Raw genomic sequence first — 25,801 nt, 5'->3', positions numbered from 1 at the left:
TTTTAAAAAAATTACATACATAAATTTTACAAAATAATGGATTTTGCCACCTTAATGCTCTTATTCAGATCTGCTACACATTTCCTAAAAATATACTTATAATGACATTACCATGCTCAACCAGTGTGCTAGCTAGAGTAAGAAGCATAGACACATGCTACCTAGGGTATAACAAAACAGTTCTTAAATCTATACACATGGGTTTTTGATGATCTAGTCACTTGTAAATCTTTTGGTTAGTGTTTTTAAAACAGAATATATGACAGCTAAAAAGCGTCTAAGTCTTTATTAATTTTAGATGTCATCAGGGGTCTTATTCAACTGTACTCCTCGATATCATCCATCCGTGCACACCCCAATATCTACTCACAAAGGCAACAACCCTACTGCTTTCATACAGATGCCAGGCAGATTGATTAGTTTAACTTGAATTAAATGAAATCATTTTATCAATTTATTTACTCTCATATTGTTTTTAGAAAGAAGTCAACAGAAAATAAAAGCCTGATTATTTTCCAACTTGGATAGTAAACATGAAGTATAATCCCTCCTATCTCCAGAAGCACTAATGCTCTAAGAGGATTTCCTAGCATGCTTTGGAAAACATTAACTTTAATAAATCATGTTAATGATGAAAGGTCACAGAAAAGTATCTGCTGTACTTTGCATTCCACTGTGGTTCACGTCAGAAGTCTAATAACATTTCCTGTTAAGAAATTTAAATCTCCTGTCATCATATGGAGAAGAGTATAAATGTGGCCAGATGTTTCACTTTTTTTCACAGAACAAATTTAGTTAAGCCTGAGATAGAAAAAGACTTTTCTAAATATCTCATCATGACAAAAGTAAATTAGGCTCAGACAAAACCTGAATCCTAAATTTCGGTTCTCAGTTAGGCAAACCATGATCATTAAGTTCAACCTCTCATGAAAAAGCACATGGAAGTCAGGCCCAGTGAGGCAAGCCGCGCCTGGGGATCTAGAGCTTCACTGCCAACCTGCCAACCCTGGCTGTGGTGTGCTATCTTAGCTTCAAATTAGAAAGTGCAGGGAGACAGGGAGACAGCCTCTAGCTCACAGGGTAAGATCACACTCAGAAACTCCCTAGTCTTGCCAAAGGCTCATTCTCCTCCGAGAAAGGAGTCTGACCCTTTCCAGTTCTTTGCACAACAGTCTGTGAGAACAAATAGAAAAAGCAGGTACCTTGATCAGAGAATTTGTGCTCAAGGGCATGGAGATCAGGCAACAGGTGAATACAGTTAATGCAGCAGTACGTGAAGAAATCAAGGACAACCACTTTCCCACATAGGTCCTTGTAAATAGAAAGGGGCTCCTCTGTGTTCAGCCATTCCAGCCCTGGAATTCACAGAAAGCAAATTACAAAGATTAAAGGAAACAACAACGGGGTCATTTACACAGCTATTAAAGTATTAACTATACTTTGAAGTAGATAGAAATAATTTAAAGAAAGTAAAAGCCGAAGCTGGATAGAGGACAGACACAGCAGTCCTAGCTGTCTCTGGCAGATTCCCCTCAGATCGTTTCAATGGACCCTGGACCTTGTCAGTAGACCTACTGCAACTTTAAATACTGCATCCTTAAGCCAGCTTCACAGTTTGAGATACGGCAGCAAAACTGTGCACTTCGCTTTTCCTCGCTCACAATTTGAAGGGCTAAAAATCACTCTTACAAGAGATCTTAGAACCACAGCATGTGGTTGTTCAAGAGATTCCACCTTTTCTTAAAGGAGGAACTTTATGGTTTCTCTGTGGCGTATCCAATAAACACCATCATTACTCTTGAATGCTGGAGCCATTATTAAGTGGAATAAGAATTATTTAAGCACAAGCATCATGGTCCCAGTGAAAACCACAATAAATGCTGAATGACTAACAGTGGGCAACACACACAATGCTGAGATGTGGACAAGGGCTGACCAGTGTCATGGACAGAAGGATGATTTGCTTCCTGGAAAGGACACAAGAGGACGGCACACAATTTTAGCATGCTACTCAGAATGTACCATTAAAACTTATGAGCAGTTTATTTTTGGAATTTTCAATTTAATAGTTTGAGCAGGTGATTAACAATAGGTCCCTGAACCCAGCCATAAAGGCAGACAAACGGAGCAAAGACTACCAATAACAAAAACTGGTTGTTCAAGTATATCAAAATTCTAAAAATAATGGTCTCAAACAAATTTATATTTCCAGTAAATACTCCCAACTAAAGTATTCAGGGTTCAGTAAACATTTAATTATTCCTTTTGATAAGCATTAACTATATACCTAATTAATGACATAGAACTATTAATTATACCTACTAATTAAGATGTAGTTCACACCTCACTTGCAATATATTTAAGAATCTGTCTCTAAATTGTTAAGGGTGCCTTAGTGAGGGCATAGAGACAGTTATTATATGTAAGTTATTGTGCCAGGTGTTTACCAGATTTAATGATAATAATGTATATAAGTAGCAATAATTACAATGAATACAACAAATACCCAACACTTAATAAGTCTCCTTGTTTTCTAAGAATTTACCTGAATTACTTCCACGTAATATCCCTAAAAAGTAAATATTAGCTCCACTTTCTAAGTTAAAAAAAAAAAAATCAAGACCTGGAGAAATAAAGTAATGTGCTAAAAATCAAAAAGCTCACAAAGGAGGGTACAGGGATCGAGGTCCAGGCTGGCCTGGATCCACCGCTCTACTGCAGGTGGTATCTTTCGACGAACGACTGTTCTCTAAGCTGATCAGTAACTACAATCACACTGAACATGACTTTACCTGAAAATCTGCTTTGTCTTCAACATTCTGTCCTTAAAAATTGGGTCCAGCAGATATCAGAGCACATCAGAAACAAAGCCTGATTAATATCTAGTGAGTATGACTTGAGACATAGTGGTCAAATACCGTAATAATATACTTATAAATAATATATAAGTATATTATTATACTTATATATAATAAATAATAAATATACTTATAAATAATAAACTTATAAAATAATAAACTTATAAACATAGAAAAAATAGAAAATGGAAACATTCTCCCACAAATCTAGCTGCTGGCCTGCTAGTTTATAATATTGTATTCACTATGTGCTTTATTACAAAGTTTTCAGAAGATATGTATACATCTGTATATATGTATGTGTCATTTTGAAGTTTCTCTGATGGGATAAACCAATCTCTGATGGGATAGAGCCAATTCTTTTGCAATTCCGCCGTATTTCAAATCCAGTATAATAAAGTGGGGAGGGGTATGCCCCAAGTGCAAAAGGGAAAGAGAGACTGTTGTGGAACTGAGGAGGAACTGATATATCCTTCCGGGAGATACCTGAACCCTGCCACAGGTAACAAATTAACTATGCATGTGGTTTCAGTATCATGCCAGGATACATGCCAACTCCAGCAGACTAAACAATGACACTCCCAACTAAAGAAAGTAAAGGAGCATTTTGTTTAAACTGCACTGCTGGGAGTATCTATTTCCTCGTGTTCCAACAGTTCCCACAGCTAGGATTCAACCCTGAGTACTAAGCTAAAACTGATTCCAAAGTTTAAAACTCAACAGGTTCACTACTTTGAACGTGGAAACAAAGCAGGCAGTACTAGAAAAGCTTCAGATCTGAGGTCTGTAGAATGTAATACAGCTCTACTAGTTATTAGACGGGCAAGTTCCTTAGCCTTCCTGTGCCTCAGTTTCCTTACCTGTAAAACAAGACTAATTAGGAGCACCCCTAGTGGGTTGTACCAGGCATTAAGATCGCCAAGTGCTTAAAACCGTCGGTTGCATGTGGAAAATGATCCACAAACGTCAGTGGGGATAAGAAAGATGGAGAACCTGCGGGCTGGCTGGGTAGTCCGGTCATTGAAAACCGAGGCCGCTAAACAGCCCCGGGGTCTTGAGGTCCTGGACCTCAGGCCAAGCAGTATTCAAGACCGAGAAGCAAACGCTGGTCCCCGCCCTCCAGACCCCCCCCCCCCCAGCGTGTCGCCACTCCGTTACACCCAGGGACGTGGGCGGGTGGCCGCGCGGCAGACCTCCGGACGGCTGGCGGGAGGGAGCCATCCCCGAGGAAGGGGAGGCCCCGGGGGCGCCCCCACCCCCGCCAGCCCTCACCTTCCGGAAAGTCGGGCACCGCTAGGTCCCGCTCCCAGCCGTCCACCTTCTGCAGATACTGGTAGACCAGCTCATCCTTCTCCTGCTGGGTGACGGCGTCCAGCAGGGCGTACTCCAGCGAGGTCTGCGCGGGCAGCAGGCCCGACAGGCTCGCGCCCCGCGCTCCGGGGGCCGCCATGTTGTGCGGGCTCCCGAGCGCTCCGGGACGGCGGGCGAGGGCCGGGGAAGCGCGCGCCGCCCTCTTGCTCAGCGCGGTGCCCGGCCGGCCCCGAGCTGCGCCACACCCGCCTCCGTCCGCGCCGAGCCTCGCCCAGCGGCCGGAGTCCGAAGGGCCGAGCTGCCCCCGGCGCGTAACTCAACGCCAGAAGCGCCGACCCGCCCCTTCCAGGTCCCGGCCGCCGCCGAGCCTGGACGTTCGGAGCGCCAGATTCGACACGGGGAAGGCCTCCGGGCGCGGGCTCTGCAGGGGATGGGGAGCCCAATCCCGGGAACCGGACAGGGCTCCCTACGCAAATAAAATCCAAGTAGCTCTGTAACTTAAAAAGAGCCGACTTAGGGAAACCCTCCTCAGGTGTCCCCACTCCTAGGCTGGGATCAGCCGATTCGGCACGGTAGTGAGCGCGGGAGACGGTTCCCGCGAAGAAGGACCCGGAAGGTAAAGGGGGTGAAGGCGTCTTCAGAGTTGTGTTCTGTAGGTAGTGGGGCCGGTGGGGAGTGGCGAAAGTGCCGGCGCGAATGAGTGTCCCGGGAGCGGGGAGCTGGCGCGGAGAGGAAGCAGCTGCCGCGGTGCCGGGGCTGCCCGGCCAGGTGCGCCCGCGGGGGGCTGCCGGGGCTGGCAGGAGGGGCCGCTCAAAGAGCCGCTGTGGCTTAAGCTGAGGATCCGGCAGGGGCCTTCGGTGGCCTTCCCCACCCCAGATCCACGGGAAAGAGGACGAGCTGTAGGAGTTTTCTGGTACCCGACTTCTGTGCAGGTCTGGAGGGTGGCCGACCACTTTCAGGACAGACAGCCCCAGTGGTGTGGGGTACAGCGTGGCCTCAGCACGATCTCACTTGTTTGAACTTTGTTCACTGTGCAGGATTTGATCCTGTGAGGGAGGAAGAAATGGAGTGACCCGGGAAACTGAACCTGGTTGGATATCCATGAGTCACGAATAAGGGCAGTTGCGGGTTTTGTGACCAACACCTCTTTGATTATGGTGTGACTAGTTTCAGCAGTGAACTAAAGTACCCAGTTGGCTAGGGTCTGTGACTGGACTTGTGAACGGACATTTGACCACGTAAATGAGAGCCAGGAAAGCTTCCTAGTGGGGATGTGGAGCCTGTACTTCTCATCAGTGCTTACCTTTCAAGGCACCATTGATTCTTATTTTTATAAATCAAATCCTGGAACATTAAAAAAAAAAAAAAAACAACTGAATGAAATAGTGTCACAATGTAAAAAACAAAACAAAAAAACCAAAAAATTACAAATCTCACCCTTTGGTTCGATTAATTTTATTGTGTTATAAATGGAACAGCAAGTCTTCATAGGTGCTGATTGTGTTGTGTTCCAATATCATCATCAACAAAGTTTCAGTCCAGACCAAGTTAGTTCGATTTTGGCTACGTTTTTTCCTATTAAAAAACCTGTAACAAGAAATGGACTCTGAATTTACTAAACGCTAATGTTGGACTCATAAATACCATTTTGCCATGTTAGAAGACACATTTTGGGAAGAAGACATCTGGGAATATAAATCTAAAAGAAAACCCAAACCAGTGCATCCAAATAATTGTTCTGAAAATATTTCAGAATTTGTTGAAAAAGCAACAGATGGAAAATACCGGACAAAACGAAAAGGAAACAAAAAAAGAACCAAAGAAGATAAAGGCATGCCGAGGGACCACAAAGAGTGCCTTGGGGAAACAAACAGTCAGATTTCTGTAGGTTCCAGTCAGAATTCTAGTTGCAGAGATGAGATTCAACAGTCTCAAAGCAAAGACACTACTCCAAGAAAGCACCATAGAGCTCACAGAAGCAAACAATTGTCCCCAAGAGTACGCCCAGTTTATGAAGGATACTGCCCAAGCTGCCAGGTGCCTTTTTCCTCATTGCTTGGTCAGACACCCCGATGGCATGTTTTTGAGTGTTTGGATTCTCCCCCAGTCTCCAACATAGGTAAGAAAAGCCCAGGGATACCCCTGTCTCTGTCTCCTTATTGCTGGACTGTAAGCATGTGCATGCATGCCTGGCTGGTTTCTGTAAGGGCTGTGGGCTGAACTCTGGTGTCTGTGCACAGCAGGTACTGTACTGCCTGAGCTATCATCCCAGCTCCTCAATCAACTTTTGCATGAGCTAAGAACTTTCGCATTTTCCTACTTAACTCTTACAAGGACCAGACAGGTGGGTGGCATTAACGTTTTGTAGATGAAGATTTCCTACAGGTTAAATAACCAGGATGATTTGTTATCCTAGTTTAGAATCAAATCGAAAATTATAAATACATTTGGTTTCTAACTATGGACATATTGTATTCATCGTGCGTGTTGGTACACCGGAAGAACTAGAAGGTAGTCTGAGATGACTCAGTCTCACAAAAATGTGCCAGTAACAGAAGTGATGCCATGTTTTTATTATATTTTAAGATAAACGTCGTATTTAACATAGAAAATTCTACTAGGACTATATAGAAAATGAGTTATGACTTTAATTTTTTTAAAGTTATTTCAAATTTCCTTGTGAAAAGGGGATCTGAAAAAGCAATCTAAAAGTATATGTTTAAGTGTAATAAATAGTGCCTTGTAAAACTATTTTGGATTAATTTTTGGCGTTTTAGTGTTTATCTTGGAAACAGCTGTTATTATGCAGGCCACCATAGCTATTGCCATAGTTCTTAAAGGTGACCCATGCCAAGGTAGGTATGGTGGCACACACCTTTCATCCCAGCACTTGGGAAGCAGAGGTGGGCAGATCTTTGAGTTCAAGGCCAGCCTGCTTTACATAGTGAGTTCTAGGTCAGCCAGGGTTACATAGAGAGACCCTGTCTCAAAAACAAAACAAAACAAAATGGTGGCCCATGGTTTTGTGTGTAGAGGCTACTTTACATCAGCGCTGCCAAACTTTATTGTGTAAAATATTCTGTTGGTCTTTAACTTTTCAGAGTGTCCTGAGGGTCTTCTATGTACCTCTACAATTCCTTCTCATTATAAGAAATACACTCATCTCCTGCTTGCTCAGGGTAGAGCTAGCAAGGAGCCTGTCCACAGCCCATCCCACGTGCCAGCTGCATGTCTCACTGCAGCAAAGCCAGACTCTTGTGACCTTGAGGAGAGACTGCCTGTGCATCTGAGAACTGAGAACTTAAGGAAGGTTTTAGATGATTCTCTATCTATGGTACAGTGCCTAAGAACATCTCAACCTCCAGCTGAAACCAACAAAAAGATTTCCTCTTCCGCATGTTCTCAGATGTCAGTAGTTCCAGAATATGCAGAGTTTGTTAAGAAAGACAAGCTGTGTGAGGATGGCTTGCCTCTTGTGGAGGACACTTTAAAGAGTCAAAGCAACTCACAGGGTCCAAGTTTGCCAGAAAGTGACTGTGAGATCTCCTACTCTCCGCTGCAGAGTGACGAAGAGACTTACGATAAAGACCAAGAGCTGGATGACTCACAGCAGGAACTATTCTTTACGCAAAGCTCTAAAGACAGCAGCCTAGAAGATGGTTCTGCCATATTTGAACAGCTTCACCATCCCTTCCCAAAGGAGCCAGAGGGAGTCTGCCCCTCAGTGGAGAGCCTGCTGACTCAGGCTGAGTTCAGGGGATCGGATAAAGGCCGTGCTCTCAAGGATTCCTTTCAGCTTATCTCCCAGACCCAGGGCAGGCTTGCCCAAGATGACCGAGCACACACAGGTTCTGGCTTTCTCTTGTTTTCACATGCATTGGCAGTGGGACGTGCTGCTTCTAATTATCAGACCACTAAGGCAAGACTTGATGAGCCAGAATTTTACTCACTTGGATCAAGTCATCAGAAACAGAAAATTAAAACATCAGCTGTTGGCAATCAAATTTCCCTGCCGTTACTTACAAGCGCCGTGGCAAAACCACTTGAGAAGGAGGGAGGCAAATGTCGGTCTGTGAACCCAACCCAAAGTCAAAGTAAAGGATTACAGCTTAAGGGCGTGGATGCTGCGGGTACTAACTCGACGTGTGCCTGCAGAAAGGTAGAGAAGTGTTCAAGCACGCCTCTTGCCAAGTCCGTGAGCTCATCACCTGTCAGTCCTAGCTGCAGTGCAAGCCAACCTGCTAAGAAAGTAATGAGGCAAATGGATATAGGTGTGTTTTTTGGACTACCACCCAAAAGACAAGAAGAGACATCGCCAAGGAAAAGTGCTTTAGAAAGGCCAAATGTGAGTCCCGTTGTGAGTCCTAAAGAAAAGAGGCCACGGTTGGGCAAGAGGAAAGCCGAGAACTCTGTAAGTGACTTAGAATTTGATGCAAGGAATTTAAATGAGAGTCTGTGCCCTACGGAACTGTCTGGAGAGACAGCTCAGCATCGAAGAAAGAGACCTAGAAAGTCAAGTTCACTGCGGGAAGGAACGTATCAGAGGTCAGGTCCCCTTCTTACCAGTCCAGAGATGGGGACAGCCAGCTTAAGTAGAGGCAAAGCCTCTGTGCGATGGACTCATGGCAGGCCACAGAGAGGGAACGTGGCCATTTCAGAGTCGGCTGGCACGGGGAAATTGCAAAGATCATGTCCATTCTATAAGAGAATCCCTGGTAAGTTGGAACACCAGCGTCAGCTTATCAATGAAAACACGGCGCACATTTCTTTGACACTGGGTGGATATGTTTCAAATCATTTTCATAAAGTATATGTTCTCTTTGATCTTTATGATATTTTTGAGTCTTAATGAGATTGGGTTTTTGGTTTTTAAAATTTTTTTCTCCATTATCAGCAAATTTTTATTAAAAATTTTATACATGATCTATATAATGATTAGATAGTCATTATAGATTATAGAAAGGCGAGCGAATAGTGGAGATTCCACATAACCTGAAGGAAGGTAAAACATCGGTGTAAATATAATAAAAGCTGGTACTTAAGCACTGCTGAGGGTACACAGTGCTCAGGGAATAAAAAAGGGGCACATGGCAGGATGTAACTCCCACAAATGCCAGTTTTAAAGCAATGTGAATATTTAGGTTTTTCTGCTTTTGTATATTCCAGCTGGATATCTGCTCATGCCTTCACAGGTGAGTTCATAGAAAAAATGTGCACAGAAATGATTGCTAAAGAAATCACTAACTCTTCTATTGGGAGTATACAATAGAACAGCAAGAATAGATTCAGCTTCTAAAGATTACATAAAAATGTTTCTCAGCTATGTGTGGCGGTCAGTGCTAGTTCTGTTTTTCAGTTATTATTATGATTTACTTTTTATATTTTTAAATGTGCTGTGTATTGATAACCTCAACAGCATTTTGAGGTTGAGTTTGTTTCCCTGTGTATCTTTTTTGAGTTTTTGAGACAATTCCTTATTCTTCCTCTGCTACCATGAAATCAAGGACTATTGATAATATTCTCTTTTTTATTTAACTTTGGCCCTTCGGAGGACTGCAAACTTTGATAAGCTTTTTGACCCTTGAGAAGCTCAAGGATCAATCTCACCCCTTCATTGAAACTCATGGCTTCAAAGTTCTAAGCCATTCTCCTCTCACTGTTTGGCAGAAATTAGAGTCCACTTGCCCTACCCCAGGTGTCAGAACCACAAAGCATTAATTAGGGCAAAAAAAAGATTGATTTGTAGCTTAATTTTTTGGTGAAACTACTCTCAAGTGTCTACTCTGGGTACTTAGTAGACACAGGAATTATTCTAACCTCTCAATAAATTTATGTTTTTACATAAACTGTAGTGAAATTGAGGGTTAAGTGAGAGCTGCAGAGTGGTGAGGTCTGGGCTCTAGAAGGCACCTGGGTGTGTGAACACTGGCTCCTGCTCTCCATGGTGGTGTCTCGTTGCAGGGACCGGCTTTACCGTGGATGCTTTTCAGTACGGCGAGGTTGAAGGCTGCACTGCCTATTTCCTCACACATTTCCATTCTGATCACTATGCGGGGCTGTCGAAGGACTTCACAATGCCAGTTTATTGTAGTGAGGTATGTTTAGTGTTCTGAACTCTGTCTTTGTGGAGTGTGGTGACTTTGAGAAACTTTGGTTAAAAAAAAATAGAATATTGAAAACTAGAAGAGCCATCATTGTTCTGGAAAAGATGGCTAAAGCTGATTCTACATTAAGTTTAAAAATCAAATATGACTCTACCAGCAGTTACAACCTATTTTTACAAACATGTATTTTAATACATGAGAGCTATAAGTGGTGTTACAGTACACTCAGTAAGCCAAATTTTACCCAGTAAACATTGTACAGAGTGCCTAAGTAGATATAGAGGCAAAATAGCACTGTAGGGCTATGTAGCTTCCAGGGGCAACATTCAAAGATAAAGCCAGGGTGGACTTACTGCTGTCACAGGGGTACCTCACACTGTCCCCAGCTGAGTTGAGAGAAAGTTTCACAGTGCAGAATGCCTTGAGCTGGTTATCAGGGAGCATTTAATCCCAGTTCCCAAGGGCTTTAGTGAGAACTTGATTTAATCCTCACAGTACTCATGACACACCCCCTTGTCTTAGTGAAGAAAGAATGATTAAAACAGTTGGTGGAAAGGCACAGCACCTTGGAAATACCTATTTCAGGCTTTCAGAAAGTTGAGAATATTTAGAACATACCATGAGGAACTGTGGGAGATAAGCCCACAGTTGAGAGCAGGGACCAGGTCAAGAAGGTTTTTGTGCAGCCTGTGGGAATGGCCAGCTGGCCTCAGGTGAGCAGGCCGAAGAGTGATATGGTTGTCTTCCAGACTGTCCAGGCGTGGAGAGGTCACATGCATAGGAGTGGGAAAACCGAGAGTGCTAGCCCACCATGGCTCTAAACTGAATGTGAAACACAGCATCATTAGCAAATGCACCCTGTCTTGCAGATAACTGGCAATTTGTTGAAGAAGAAGCTTCATGTGCAAGCACAATACGTCCATCAGTTGCCAATGGACACTGAATGTATAGTGGATGGTGTCAAAGTTGTTTTGCTGGATGCCAATCAGTAAGTGTGAAGGTCACCTCAGCCTCCCGCTTGGCACAGCAGGCAGCACACCAGTGTCATAAAAGGCACCTGTTTTGAACAGTATCGAAAAAGAAAACGGCAGCATGGTTGTCTTGAGAGCTTAGAGCTAATAAGCTTGATTCTTGAACTGCAGTCAATCCTATTTCTACTTTTGAAGAAAATAATTTTACTATTAGATTAAATGTACAGAGATTCAGTTGTCTAATTCATTTTGTGCAGTTGACTTGTGACACTTTATATTAAAAAATACTTTGTTACTGTTCTTTAAACATGAAGTTCTCCATTCTCCTTAACATAATTTACATGAAGTAAAATCTTATATTCTATTTGGATACCAGAGGATTGGTCCTCTGATTCTACCCTACCTTTAAATTAAAAAAAATCAGTCAATTTTAGATTCTAAATATTTGGAAGATTTTTTTTCTCCATGGAAATAGATTTCTCTGTCTCTGTCTGTCTCCCTCCCCTACCCATATTTTCTCTTTTTCCTCCTTCTCTCTCCCTCTCTGTCCCTTTTCCGCATTCATCTTTGCACCCCTCTTAACCCCACTGTAAGGTGCTGTCAGGATTCATGCTGCCCCAATATAGCAATCAACTATGCTTCTGAGATGTGAGCCTGTTCCATAGAGACCATAAGCATCTTGGGAAAGAGATAAGGCAAGATTAGTCCAGGCCAATATTATCATCTTAGATTGGTTTTTGTTTTTTGTTTTTTTAAAGAAGTTGTCTTCTAGCCTTGCTAATATTTCTTCTTTCATTGTCCATTTGAGTTCTGATACTTTTTGGAGTTGTTATTGAAATATTTACCACAGCTTCCATATTTCCCATAGATTGTTTGATCAAGCTAGTGTCTCAGACAATGCTCTTATCAGACAGGTTGTCCTAAGGGCTTCAAGGCCAGCCTGTCCTGAAGACAGTACCTTCTTGGGAATGTGCACCCTGTAGGCTTGAGCAACCCTCCCTGCACTCTGGTGGTCAGCTGATTGAGAGAAGTGCCCTTGCCACAAGTGCTCTGTGTCTCTGGGTGTTCCTCTAAAGTGTTTGTGTCCAGCTGTCCAGGTGCTACCATGATCCTCTTCCAACTTGCTAACGGTGCCGCCCTGCTGCACACTGGAGACTTTCGGGCAGACCCCAGCATGGAGCGCTCTCTTCTTGCGGGCCGTAAAGTCCACACGCTGTACTTAGACACCACGTGAGAAACACTTTTTGAGTTCTGCCTTTTCCCACTGTTAGTTGTGCCCTGCATTTTATGGGTAATTTAAGCATTTGTGTAGATAAGCTAAATGATGGTTTGTAGCCAGTTATTTTTTTAAGAGTGACCAAAGGATGCATTTAAAAAAAAAAAAAAAAACCTACTAAAAGGCAAATTTAGAATTATATGTCATAATTTTTGTTATTTTTTTGAAAATGTTTATAAGACAGTTCTGTTACTTAAAAAAATTGGGGAAACAAATGTTAGGAAAACAGTTTTTAAATTACTTTTTTTCTGGAGAGTCCGTATAGTTACTGTATAGTTGTAAAGAGAAAACAGAGGCCACAATTCAGGTTTGGAATTACTTTTGTCCTTTTCTTAAAAAAGTAATTTGTAAGTTACACCTTTGAATCCTTCAGTGATACAAACATAGTCACATAAATGTTTTTATTTAAATTATGTAGTCTCAACTTTATTAAGGTATAACTGACAGAAATTGTATATATTTGTGGTATACAGTGTAATTCCATATTTTAAAATGACTCATTGATTAGTTAGGAATTAATTATATAAATATTTCAAGGATTTTTTTTTATGAGATATTTTAGTAAAAGATAATCTTTCCCAAAGAGCAGAAACATCAAAGACAAGCCTTTCCGTGGCCATTTGCCTACAGTGACATAGTTCATTCTTCCATATGTACTTTAAATAGTAGATAAGGAAATAAATTTTTAAGACATGTAGTTTTACTCCTACATGATTCCAGATTTTTTTTGTGGGTTTTCACAGAAGAAAGGACTGAGAGTCTTTCCCTTTTTGACAATTGAGTAGCAAAGTCAGTTCTGAAAGTCAGAAAAATTGTTTGTGTGGTAATTATTGTTTATTGCCAAAATTGCGCTTCTCATCTCAAAACATATATAGATAATAACTTGAGGCCAGCCTTTCACTGTGTGATTTTGAATCTTGGTCCAGCTAGATCTGTTGTATTTGTTTAAAGATTTGTTTTTAATTATGTGTCTGTGAGTGTGCGCTCTTGAGTACAGGTGCCAGTGAAGACCTAGGGCATTAGGATCTGGAGTTACAGGCAGCTTGGGGGTCTGACTCTTGTGGGTGCCGGGGACTGAACTCAGATCCCTGGAAAAACAGTATGCACTCTTTACCCATGAGCCATCTCTCTAGCCCCTGGGTTTGCTATATTCTTGTGATGTATGCATTTATGCATCTGTGAAAGGTAATAACCATATGGATATCAACTTTAATTTGAACACTAATGAATTTATATTTATTAAGTCAGAATTCTTTTCTACAAATATCTCTTTCAATTGTATTTTCTTTGATACTGACTTGGGTTTTAAAAATAATGAATTTTATCATTCATAACTAAAGTGAATAACTGGGTATATTCTTATTATATAATATATTCTTATTAACTGTATATAGGCATAACTGGGTATATTCTTATTATATAATATATTCTTATTAACTGTATATAGGCATATCAAAAAGTATTCAAATAGAAAATTTCTTTGCAGATGATAAAAAAATAATTTAAAAGTAAATAGTGAAAAATTATTATTCTACTCTAAATTGGCAGTAGCTGGAAGCAAGCATTTTCATTTTAGGTGGTGTGAGACCGTGTAGTTTTAATAGGCTGTATCCCTGCTGCATCTAATGCACTAGCTTGATTTCTTGTAAAGAAATACCCAGCAGAGCCACAGCTTCTATAGTCCTTGTTAAGAACTGTTTCCTTGTCATAGATACTGCAGCCCAGAATATACCTTCCCATCTCAGCAGGAGGTTATCCAGTTTGCCATCAACACCGCCTTTGAGGCTGTAACCCTAAACCCGCGTGCTCTTGTCGTCTGTGGCACTTACTGTATCGGAAAGGAGAAAGTCTTCCTAGGTGGGTGGTAGCAGGATCTAATTTACATTAATAGATTATAAAGATCAGATTCTCTTGCAAAAGGCCCTTTCAGTTTCTACTGTTGCACTCAACATTCATTTTCTGAAATGATCCAGTATTACCTTTGGAGGTAGAGAGAAAATGGGTAGTGTTTGGTACATTTAAACCAGGAGGCTAAACATTATGAGAATGTTTGATAAATGCATTTGTCTTGACACTTCTGTCTGTAGGCTAAGTCGTGTGGCACTGTGCTCTCAGCTAGCTTGGTCTTACTGCACAGCTCTATTGTATCATCCCTTGCAGATCTACCAGGAACCAGCAGAGAGCAATTTAACTTTTGCTCCTGGTGATTCTTCTGTCTTCCTGTAGTTTGTCTAGTGATAGGTACATTGCGTTGTTTCTGCGGAGTGCTCCCTATTTCTTCTTAGATATGATGACACTATGTCAGCCTCAAGAGATGACATGATAAGGCCAGGGTGTTGACATGTTCAAATGTACTTCCTTTCCATCTGCCTCTTTCATGCTACTTTCTTTTAAGATTAGTTTTATTTCTAGGCATGTGACTATGTGTGTATCTGTGTCTGTGCATGTGAGTACAGGTGCCAGAAGACATCTGATTACCTGGGAGCCGGAATTATATGTGAGCCACCCAGCTAGGATGCTGGGAACCAAATATGGCCTCTGTGAGAGCTGTGTGTGCTCCCAGCCACTGCACCATCGCAACAACTCTGCACTGGTTATTTGTGATTAGAATGTGAATGTTTGTCTTGTGAATTTGTTATTTATTTGGTAGATTCTTATTTTAATATTTGAATAAATTGTAACTTTGTTTATTTAACAAACTAGGATCTTATTGTTTTTCCTCTTTTGCTTTGCCTACAGCCATTGCTGATGTTTTGGGTTCAAAAGTGGGCATGTCCCAAGAAAAATATAAAACTTTACGGTGCCTCAACATACCAGAAATCAGCTCCCTCATAACTACAGACATGTGCACTTCTTCGGTCCACCTCCTCCCAATGACACAAGTTAATTTTAAGGTAAGCATTCAAGATGTATGTCTTTTAAGATACACCAGGAAAGGTATTTATCTGAGTTTAACTCTTAAGAAATTCTGTTAGAATGAAGATTTCCCACAGGGAAAGAAATATTTAATGTTTTTAGCTTTTCTGTGTGAGCATCTCTGTAGAATAAGTCACAAGCCCACCAGGACTTTTAGACACTAGAGGATTGGCCCAAAGGAAGTAGCACAAATAGAAAGGCATATAGCCATGTGGTCGTCATTAAGCCCATTTTTCCTAGTCATTTCTGGGGGAGTGAGGGAGTTCGACAGTCGTGAGTCCTCCGCAGGCCTGTTCTGCTCAGTTCTGATATTGGCCCCTAGAACACTGGTGTTTGTGGAATGACTTAGTGGCAGTGTATCCCAACAGAAAAGTCTAGTGTGAGAACATGCCATGTGAAATGTCTGATATGTCACTGTGGTTCTGGGGCTGTCTCTCAGATTTAAGTTCTAAGATTCATTCCATATTATAGCATTTTGACACCTGCCAATAAAATAATGTATAATAAACATGATTTAGAACATGATGCACAAAAACATGGTTTTGCTTTTGCCATCATATCATAAAATAATGTTTCTGAAGCTTTGAAACTGGGAAGCTTGGGCCTTACAAATAACAAGACATCAAGAAAACAAATGAGCTCCCTGCTGTGCACGGTGAACACACAGGCTCAGGGCCTCTTTTCCTGGGTTCATAATCCACACAAATTTCAGATACAGCCAAAGCAGGGTTTTGCATGTTAGTAATTAATTGAGTCAGTTTGTGAGCATCTTGAGTTTGGAGCTGCCCATGTGGTGGGGAATCTTCTGAGATGCTGGTCAGAAGGACACGTGCTGCTGTCCTGGAAAACAGGCAGCGTTATTTTATTTCCTACTCAGCTTGTTTCATGAGAGAAGATTATCAGGACAGGGGAGTCAGTATTATGGACATTGAGGGCTTAGAACTTTTTTCACAAGAGTATGCATGGATGCTGTCTGCTGCAGAGAAGGCCAAGTGAGGGAAGGAAGGCAGTCTTCAACCAGAGCAGCCATGCTCCGCTGTGTGCAGTAAAATAGTGACGGAAGGGCCTGATGGCAGGTAGCTAAGGAAGGAATGAGAACACTGTCCAGTGTCTTACTTACCAAGTCATACTTCGATGCCAGCCTCTACATATACTAAAGGAGGCACAGTGCTGTTCTGTCAGGACGTTACACATGCTCACCCCTCAGCACGCACTTGGATAGCTCTAGTAAAACAGACAGACAGTAACTACCATTGTTGATGGTATGGGGAAATATGAACCGTGATCTTCGCTCATGGGACTGGGAAATGGTGTTCTTACATTCAGTTTGGTGCCGACCTGATCAGTCCTGGGCATATTCCAGTCCTAAGAAAAATCAAAAGCATCACCTTGCATAAAACTGTGAAAATATTCACAGTAGTCTGATCCATAGCAGCCAAAAAGTAGAGACAACTGCAATGCCCATTAAATATAGTAAATGAACGAATTAAATGTGATGCATCCATAAAACAGGATCTTCGTCATCTATACAATGGAATGGAATCATAGTACATACTACTGAATGAAATATGAGAAAAATATGCAAGATAAAAAAGACAAATGTAAATTCTATATATTAAATTATTTGATTCACCTGAAATACCCAGAATGTGTAAATCTGTGGGCCCAGGTTTGCTAGAGTTTAGAAGAAAGACAGTGGAGAGTGCGTGCCAGGGGCAAATGATTTCTTTTAAGGATGATGTAAATGTCCTAAAATTTGATAATGACAATGTTGCATAACGCTGATTTTATAAAGAGACTAAAAGTGCTGAATTGTGTGATTTTAACACTGCCTCGAAGTCAAGAGAAAAAAACAAACAATGAACAAGAAAAGGAGAATAAAGAAATGGAGTCCAGAAGCCGAGCCCAGGCTGTTAAGAGGCAGCCATAGCACATGGAGCCAGAGCTCCTTAGGGAAGTGACTGTTTTAGCTGTGGGTGGGGCGAGGGAAAAACTGGTGGCACTGAGGTAAGGCAGTAATTGGTGAAGTCAAGCTTCTCAGCAGCCTTCCTCAGAAAGAGGAGTCAATGCTCCTGAAGAACCAATAGCTTCACAGACTGTTGTCTGGTCCTCGTGGCCTTCTTTTAGATTGTATTTTTATACTTCCAGACCTAAACAGAAATAAATCTTGAGGCAACTGCAAACTCAAGTACAGTTTTTATGCAGGAACTCAAACTGGCTTTAATATTTGGAAGCCTTTATTCTGAGCACGATTTAGGCTGGTGTCCTTGAAGAGGGAGGGACTTGGTACCGTTGTCAGGATTTTAATATTCACTAAGGGTATTTTACCACTTCTGGAAGTTTATATTAAAAATCACTTCTTTCTGAAAAGGCAGTTTTTTAGGGCTCCCAGATGATGAGTGTGTAGCAAAGTTAAGAATGGTCAGACACATCTGAGAGATGAGGCTGTGAGGCTCCAGAAAGTCAGCCATGCCCTCTTTGCTCACCCATGCCGGGTGTAGAGCTAGAGCAGGTATCCCTGGTTCTGCCTTCAGGACTCCGCCGTTCTCCCTGAAAGTGAGCAGAGAGTGACATTTGAAGCTCCTTGCCTAATAAACACAGGAGAAGAATCTGGTGATTATTGTAATGCTGTGTGGTAATGATTATTGCCAAATGTACTGGCCCCAAGTATCTGTACTACAACAGACATAATGGCTTTTGTTAAAATACAAACCTAATTGTTCTCAGGGTGTTCAGGGCATCTTCAGAAAGTTTTGGAATGTGGCCTCAGTAAAGTGCTTGCTGTACAAGGACTTGAGTTCTATCTCTAGACCCATGGTAAAAACAAACAAAACAACTGGACATAGGGTGTGCTTTGCAGTCCAGCACTGGGAAGTAGAGACAGTTGAACCTCTGGGGCTCCCTGCCAAGTGGCTTAGGACACTTGGCAGGCTTCAGGTAGTGAGAGAACCTGTCTTAAAGGTAGGTGGGTCCCAGTGAACTACACACAAGGCTGCCCTCTGACCACCACAAGTGTGTACACATACGTACCTGACAATATGCATGACTCACACTCAGGCTCCTGCACTCTCATATCTAAGAGTGAGGGCTGAAATGCTGCAGGTGATATTTGCTTCCTCCTCTCTGACTCATCCTGAGGTCTTAGAGATGTTATCTGGCCCACCACCACCTCTGGTTCAACGCTTATTAACTAGGTGTGGTAAAACAATACAGAGAGGCTATGGGGCTGTTGGCATTCTAAAGAAAACTTTAGTGACATTGCCAAGGCATTTTTCTCCCAAACTGGTTACTAATAAACAGAGAGAGACAGTCATAAATCAGGGATTTTGTGTTGACTAAATTGTTTGTAATAACTTTCCTCATGAGAGCAGTCCTGCAGTGTGGTTAATGTACAGTGGGCTTCTGGCAGCCTTCTCTGTAGACTTCGCTCATGTAACTGTGGCTTTCTATTTGTAGCACTGGTTTCTATCATGAACTATTTTTAGAATAACCAATTTGTCTCATAGGAACAAAAAATTGGTTCCCATTTAATTCTTTCAGGTAGTTTTGAAGAAACAAATAGAAATAGATACGTTGGTGATAAATACTGCACACTAGACCCCAGTTTATGGGAGTAGAGTATAGTTATGTGTATTACTACCCACTGTCCCTGTTCAGTTACTTCCTTTCCGGCTGAGAGTAAAGTGAGGAAACATAGTAATTAAACAAGTAACCAAAACAAAAACTTGAAAACTACAGTGCAGGGATGGTGTAATGGAAACACTGTTATAACTCCAGCTCTTAACAGCAAGTTTAGGAGTTGACTAGACGTCTTTTCATGATAGGTATTTTTATATTTGTTTCAAATTAATAAAAGGTTTTGGTTGGTTCAAAAGGAAGTCAAGGAGGACTGTGCTCAAGTCTCTAGCACCCTGTACAAAGCTGGGCACAGGTACAAGTGCTTGCAGCCCCAGAGCTGTGGGAACAAAGATCGAAGGGTAGCTGGGTTATTGGCCACCAGCCTGCTGCAGGTCTAGTGACTCACCCTGACTCAAAGGAACAAGGCAGAGCACAATAGAGCAAGTTACCCGTGTCCTTTATACATGTGCATATACACACCCCACCCCCCCACACACGAAAATGAGATTGTCTCATCAACAAAATGAATTTTAATTCATTCTAAGCTTTTGAAATCCTAGGTTTCAACCTTAAAATCAAAACCATTGACCTTAAAAAAAAAATCCCTTATGTCACCATTACCATTCTCATCCTACTGTTCTCTTGAGCTGAATTTATCCCTCCTTTTAAAGATTTGACTTGGAATGGATTCTTGAGGAGGTTTTGAAATGCTGTAGTAGCTTATGATGTTAGCTGAGACACTTTATTCTTCTCAACACTTACAAGAGGAGCATGTGAGGGGGTGAGTAGGATTGGGCCCTGTAGGTTTACATATTTGGATGCGTGATCATCAGGAAGTGGCACTGTTTGAGAAGGATGAGAAGTTGTGGCTCTTTTGGAGGAATTGTCTTGCTGCGTTTTCAAAGCCCATGATAGCCCTGGTGCCTTTGTCTCTGAGGATCAGGCTGTTGTAGCTCTGAACCACTTCTCCAGCACCACGCTTGCCACGCTCCTGGCTTTGATGGTAATGGACTAAAGCTCTGACTCCGTAAGCCAGCCTCTGATTAGATGTTTTCTTCTGTAAGAGTTGCCTTAGTTGTGGTGCCCCCTCATAGCAATAGAACAGTGACTACAAAAGCTCGTTCCGGGGACTGGAGTGTTGCTGTGACAGCCCTAAGCATGCGTTGTTGGGGGTGTGGAACACTCAGAAGTTTGCACTGGAAAAGTAGTTGGGCACTTTAATAGGGCGTGATAGGCCGTTCTGGTAGGGAGCACAGAAGACAGTGCTGAGGGCGAGTCCAACTATGGCAGCCCAGCTTGACAGGTCTCAGAGGGCAAGGACATTAGTAATGGCCTAGAAACCACTCTTGAGATATTTTGACAAAGAATATGGCTGCTTTTGCCCTTGTCCTAAAAATCTGCGTAGGCTAAATTAAAGCGTTTTGGAGTAATGTCATTGACAGGAAATCTGGAAATCTTAAGACAGCCCAGTATTGACTATGTCACATGGTTAGTAGTGGTCACTCTTCTGCAGACTATAGTGAAAAGGAGCAAGCCAGAAAAAGAGAAAGGCAAAATGTGCAGTTTGTGGGAAAAGGGAGCCCCAGGAAGTGTGATGGAGCAAGTTGAGTGCTCAAGGAGAAAGGAAGTTTAAAGAAAAGTCTGATGCTCAGTGGAATAAAAGGAGTGGTGGTTTCAGGGCAAGACCTCACACAGCTAAGTTTCCAGCTCGTGAAAAGGAATTAAAGAAAAGCTTAAGTAGTGAAGAAAACCATCAGAAACAGAAAGCTGATAAAAATGTAATTGAAGAGGGAACCATGTTCTAGCTCTAGCAAGCAGAAGAACTTGGCAGCTTTGGCCACGTGGTTCTGGCTTTAGAGTCAAGAATAGAAGAAAGGAATTGTGCAGTCTCCCTCCATGGCTAAAGACAGCCACTGAGGCCAGGAGTGTGTCAAGGATATCCCTGCATGGATGTGAAGCTGTGAAGGTGAAGCCTGGATTGCCTTGATGACCCCAAGATGTTGGAGATGCCAGAGTCATAGGATCCCTGCCAGGAAGAGCTGCAGACCAGAGCTGGAACCAGGCCAGACAAGAGACTTGCATTGCAGTCAACAAAGCTGAAAGGAGTTGGAGTCTGAAGAGCGCTTTGAAGCATCAGACATGAGGTTGTAGAATTTGGAGTTTGACCTGCTGAGTTTTCAGTCTTGCTTTGGCCACGTATTTTCTCACTATGCTCCCTTTCTTCCATTTTGGAATAGTAATATGTGTTCTGTGCCATTGTATATGGGAAATATGTAATCTTTTTTAGTTTGATTTTACAGAAATTACGTTAAGAGATTGCCTTGAGTCTCAGAAGAGACTTTGGACTTTTAAGCAGTGCTGAGACTATGGTAGACCATTTGGGGACTTTTGAGTTGGACCAAATATATTTGCATTATGATATGGCTATAAAGTTATGGAGGCTGGGGAGGGAAGTATGGTGGCCTGAATAAGAATGGTCCCCAGAAGCTCATATATTTGAATGCTTAGTCACTAGGGAGTAGCACTGAAGGATTAGAAGAGGTGGCCCTGTTGGAGTAGATGTGGCTTTGTTGGAGGAAGTGTGTCACTTGGGGTGGGCTTTGAGGGTCTGAATGCCTGTGATGGGCCCAGTCTCTCTCTCTCTCTCTCTACTTTTGGTTCAGGATGTAGGACTCTAAGCTACTTCTCCAGCACCCTGCCTACCTGCATCATGCTCCCTGCCTTAGTGATAATGGACCAAGCCTCTGAAACTGTAAGCAAGCTTCTTTTATAAGAGTTGCTTTGGTCATGGTGTCTCTTTACAGCAATAAAATGGTAACTAAGCCTGGTGGTGGTGGCAATTCCAGTACTTGGGAGACAGAGGCAGGTGGATCTCAGAGTTGAAGGTCAGCCTGATCTACATAGTGAGTTCTAGGACAGCCAGGGCTACACAGAGAAAACCTGTTTTTAAAAAACAAAATAACTAAGTAACTAATATTTTTTTTTAAGTATTCAATTGGGGTGGTGGTAGCATGAGCCTTTAATCCCAGCTCATGGGAGGTAGAGGTGGATAGATCTCTGAGTTTGAAGCCAGCCTAGTCTACAGAGTGAGTCCAGGGCAGCCAGGGCTACACAAAGAAACCCTGTCTCATAAAACCAACCAGCGAACAGAACAAAACAATCACTAAGCACATTACTTGTGATTACAGTGACCTGAAGACAGGAGGTGACTCTAGTCCACAGCTGAGGGGTAAAAAGCAAATGCCCGGAAGAATGCTGAGCTGCGTCTTCAGACTGTGGTCTGTGCTGAGGGCAGTGCCACTCTGACTCCAATGCCCCTCCTCAGGGCCCTCAGCGTGTGCTCCCAGACTTACGCTCTATTTCTGCTTATTGTTCTCAGTGTTAGTGTCTGTATGTGGGTTTGGAAAGAGGTGGGGCTTTTGTAGCTAACTCAGACCGTAATTCATTTAACTCCGTTACTTGGGTTTCAAATGACCCATCGTACTTCTTCCTAGGCACTGCCTTAGCTTGCTCTGAAAAGCAAAAAAGAGGAGCTGGAATGTGCCCTCCAGGACTGTCTGCTTAGAAGCAGGGCACCAGGTCTCTGCACATCAGTGTCAACAGCGGCTGCTGTCCGTGACCATCAGTGCCATGTCTCTGATCTCACCCGTTAATTGCTCATGGTCTGACTTTATTGACAACTGACCAGCAAATGAACTCACTGTTTTTATTCAACAGGGCTTACAGAGCCATTTGAAGAAGTGTGGTGGGAAATACGATCAGATTTTGGCTTTTCGACCTACAGGATGGACCCACTCTAACAACATAACGAGCATAGCGGGTATCACTCCCCAGATGAAAGGAAATATATCAATATATGGTAAAATTACCCAAGTTCCCTATTGTCAGAAGTTTCTCCTTTTCCTTCCCTCTTTCTTTGTGTGCATGGACCATGTGTGGATGTGGGGGTCAGAGGGCTATTTGTCGGAGTTGGCTCTCCTGCTGTGTGGGTCCTGGGGTCACACTTGGTCGTCAGGTTTGCTAGCAAGGGTCCTGACCACCAGACCCTCTCTCTGGTCCAGAATGTGTTTCTCACCTGTAATACTTGTGTTACTTAAAAGCCCTGTAAAATCAACAACCAAGGAAAGCAGGTGGCAAAGCATTGAGCAGCTCCAGAGTTCCAGGCCCCATTCCTCTCCGACTATGAAGCCCGCCCAGTCCACGGTCAGCCCGAGCGGAAGAGCTGGCTCCAATGCTGGCTAGTGCACATCACTCACTGCCTGCAGTTCTCTGTGATTTTAGAGGAAATGATAGAACTGCTTGCAAAGGCACGCTGTGCTTCTGTCTGCGCTTAGCTGACAGGAAGCAGTGAGGTTGTGGCAGGAAGAGGTGGCTTAGATGTGGTGGCTTAGATGTGGTGGCAGCACACCCTCAGAGCTGGCTTAGCACCTTGACGGTGGGTACAGATGATTTGGGGATCACCAGGCTGCTGGCTCGCTCCACTGAGGACTTCCTGCAGGAGTTCTCTCGAGACCTCCCGCCACGGTTCTCCAAATGTAAAAACACAATAAAGGATTTTTAGAATTCTCCTCTTTCCCTTCTTGCTTTTTATGCACAGCTTGGAATTGGGGTTGGCTTACCCTTAATGTTTTAATCTTTACTAATCATAAAGACATCAAGTTTTTGTTGTTTTTTCTTCAAGACCAGTTTTTCTGCCCTGGCTATGCTCGAACTCAATCTGTAGACCAGGCTGGCCTGGAGCTCAGAGATCTGCCTGCCTCTGCCTCTCTGCCCCCTGCCTCTGCCTTGAGTGCTGGGGTTAAAGGTATGGGCCACCATCAGCCAGCAAGACATCAAAGTTTATTATCATAAGTAAAGCACCGGAGTTTCTTTGACAGCAGTAATCTAGCTTGCTTTTCTATCTTCTTTTATTAGTTTGGTTTTTCGTAAATCTCTTCCCTTTGCTCTTACAGGAATTCCCTATAGTGAACACAGCAGCTATTTAGAAATGAAACGTTTTGTCCAGTGGCTGAAGCCACAGAAAATCATACCCACTGTAAATGTCGGCACCTTTAAGTCAAGGAGCACAATGGAGAAATACTTTAAAGAGTGGAGGTTGGAAGCTGGATACTGAACCTGCCACAGAAGTCAGCTGAGTCGTGCACAGCAAGTGTTAGCAGTCCAGCCTAAGCAGGCATGAGTATGTGCCATGAAAACAGTCTCAGGACTGTTTCTCATTTGTCCTTGAATAATAATACACCCAAGGAAATGGATGCCCCTCAGAATCCTCAGTGACAGCTGAGAGTGGGCCTTCCCAGTTCCTTTAATTCTTAATCGCTTTTTCCACGGAGGCAATAGTAATTTGCAGCAACATGAGGGCTGGAAACCAAAACAATTCATGTTAATGGATACTAGAACAAAACATTATCTATGTAATTATGAAATAAATCTTTTATATGATATATATTCTTCAATAAAAATTAGTATGGAATTTATTGTAGCATCTTTTGGTGAGTTTTGTTCCTGTTTTATTTTCTTTTTAGTAGACTTTATTTTTTAGAACAATTTTATATTCACTGCAAAACTGAATAGAAAGTACAGTTCCGTCTGCATCAAGCCCCATACTGATTATAGCCTCTCCCGTTTTAGCATCCTCTCCCAAAATGGTACACACACGAACACTGCTGAATATACGTTGGCTCTGTAACCATCATCCACAGCTTGCACTAGATCCACTGTTAGTGGTGCACATCCTATGGGCTTTGACACATATGTAACACATCATCCTTAGGGTGTCATACAAAAGTTTCACTGCCTGAAATACGCGCTGTGTGCCTGTGCTCATGCATCACTCCCATGGCCTCTGGCATCCAGCAGTCAGTGAGCTTTGTTGTCTCTATTTTCTCGTTTCTAACACGGCACAGAGTTGGGGTCGCGTGGTAGACAGCCTCACCCAGTCGCTTGGACAGAAGGCCACTTGTTGGGGTGGTTCTGCTGCTTTATTTTCATGCTAATTACTGGCTCTCAGATCTCGTTACACCTGTCCTTATTTAGTAAACCGAACAGTTAGGCATGCCTTTTCCTGGGTGGTCTGATAGCTCATTTGTGAAGTGCTGAATTCTGCTCCAGTGTTAGGCATAGCGCTCTCTCCCCTTACCTGCTGCAGGGCATCTCAGTAGTGACCAGATGTTCACAAGGACAACGGTGTTGTATGCATCCGTCTGTGAGCTTCTCTAGGAAAAGCTTTAAGCTCCTTTGGGTGAATAGCAAGGGTTGAAATTGTTAGGTCATGTGGTAAGAGTTAAATTTTTTAAATTTTATTTTATTTTTTTAAACATAAGGTCTGACTATGTAGCCCTGACTGGCCTAGAGCTCACAAAGTCCTGCCTGCCTCAGCTCCCAAGTGTTAAGAATAAAGGCATTTGCAACCTTTCTTTTTGCTAAAAGGTTTAATTTTATAAGAAGCTGCTAAACTCTTGAAAATTGTCAAAATGAAACTTAATTTTTTGCATGCTGATTAAAAATGAAAATTAAAAGACAAGGAAATGGCCAAGCTGTCGCCGGCTCACTTCCGTGGCAGCTCGTGAGTGCTTCTGTTGGCCCAGTTGCAGCAGCACCGCGTGTTCTAGGTTCGGGGCTTTCTGAAGGGCAGGGAGTGCTATCTCCTGGCTTGCGTCCCCCAGGGACGTCCAGTGTAGAAAACTTCCGTTTGCCTTCTGCCGCTCATATTCCCTGTTGAGGTGTCTGTTAGGTCTTTGCTTGCTTAAT

General features: G+C 42.7%; 2 protein-coding genes across 3 annotated transcripts in view; one reads left to right on the top strand and one right to left on the bottom strand.

The window, feature by feature from the left end:
- Nhlrc2 (NHL repeat containing 2) overlaps nt 1-4,535 on the bottom strand; it is a 56,451-nt gene extending 51,916 nt beyond the window's left edge. The window contains exons 1-2 of the mRNA XM_055591657.1: nt 4,131-4,535; nt 1,203-1,355 (exon numbers count right to left, since the gene is read on the bottom strand). Of these exons, the coding sequence (XP_055447632.1) occupies nt 1,203-1,355; nt 4,131-4,308 (331 nt within the window). The 5' untranslated portion in view covers nt 4,309-4,535. The remainder of the gene's footprint in view (nt 1-1,202; nt 1,356-4,130) is intronic.
- Nucleotides 4,536-4,553: 18 nt separating this feature from the next.
- Dclre1a (DNA cross-link repair 1A) lies at nt 4,554-24,533 on the top strand. 2 transcript variants are annotated; one of them, XM_055591656.1, is made up of 10 exons: nt 4,554-4,785; nt 5,207-6,288; nt 7,271-8,884; nt 10,131-10,264; nt 11,143-11,261; nt 12,334-12,474; nt 14,232-14,377; nt 15,260-15,414; nt 22,772-22,913; nt 24,007-24,533. In XM_055591656.1, exons 2-10 carry the CDS (start codon nt 5,823-5,825, stop codon nt 24,165-24,167), a joined length of 3,078 nt encoding a protein of 1,025 aa, XP_055447631.1. In that variant the 5' UTR covers nt 4,554-4,785; nt 5,207-5,822; the 3' UTR covers nt 24,168-24,533. The 2 variants fall into 2 exon arrangements, with proteins under 2 accessions (XP_055447631.1, XP_055447630.1); XM_055591655.1 differs by lacking the exon at nt 4,554-4,785 and having other exon boundaries at nt 4,821-6,288.
- The last annotated feature ends 1,268 nt before the right edge of the window (nt 24,534-25,801 follow it).

The sequence above is a fragment of the Psammomys obesus genome, unplaced genomic scaffold, assembly GCF_907164565.1.
Source record: "Psammomys obesus unplaced genomic scaffold, mPsaObe1.curated_primary_1811, whole genome shotgun sequence".
In the NCBI taxonomy this organism is placed as follows: Eukaryota; Metazoa; Chordata; class Mammalia; order Rodentia; family Muridae; genus Psammomys; species Psammomys obesus.
Note: the sequence above shows the minus strand (reverse complement) of the source record. Positions and strands in the feature narration are given on the sequence as shown.

Coding starts and splice junctions, on each gene's coding strand:
- Dclre1a (XM_055591656.1), top strand. CDS start 5,823: ATGTTAGAAGACACATTTTGGGAAGAAGACATCTGGGAATATAAATCT. Junction 12,475..14,231: donor ACGCTGTACTTAGACACCAC/GTGAGAAACACT, acceptor TCCTTGTCATAG/ATACTGCAGCCCAGAATATA. Junction 15,415..22,771: donor TGACACAAGTTAATTTTAAG/GTAAGCATTCAA, acceptor TTTATTCAACAG/GGCTTACAGAGCCATTTGAA.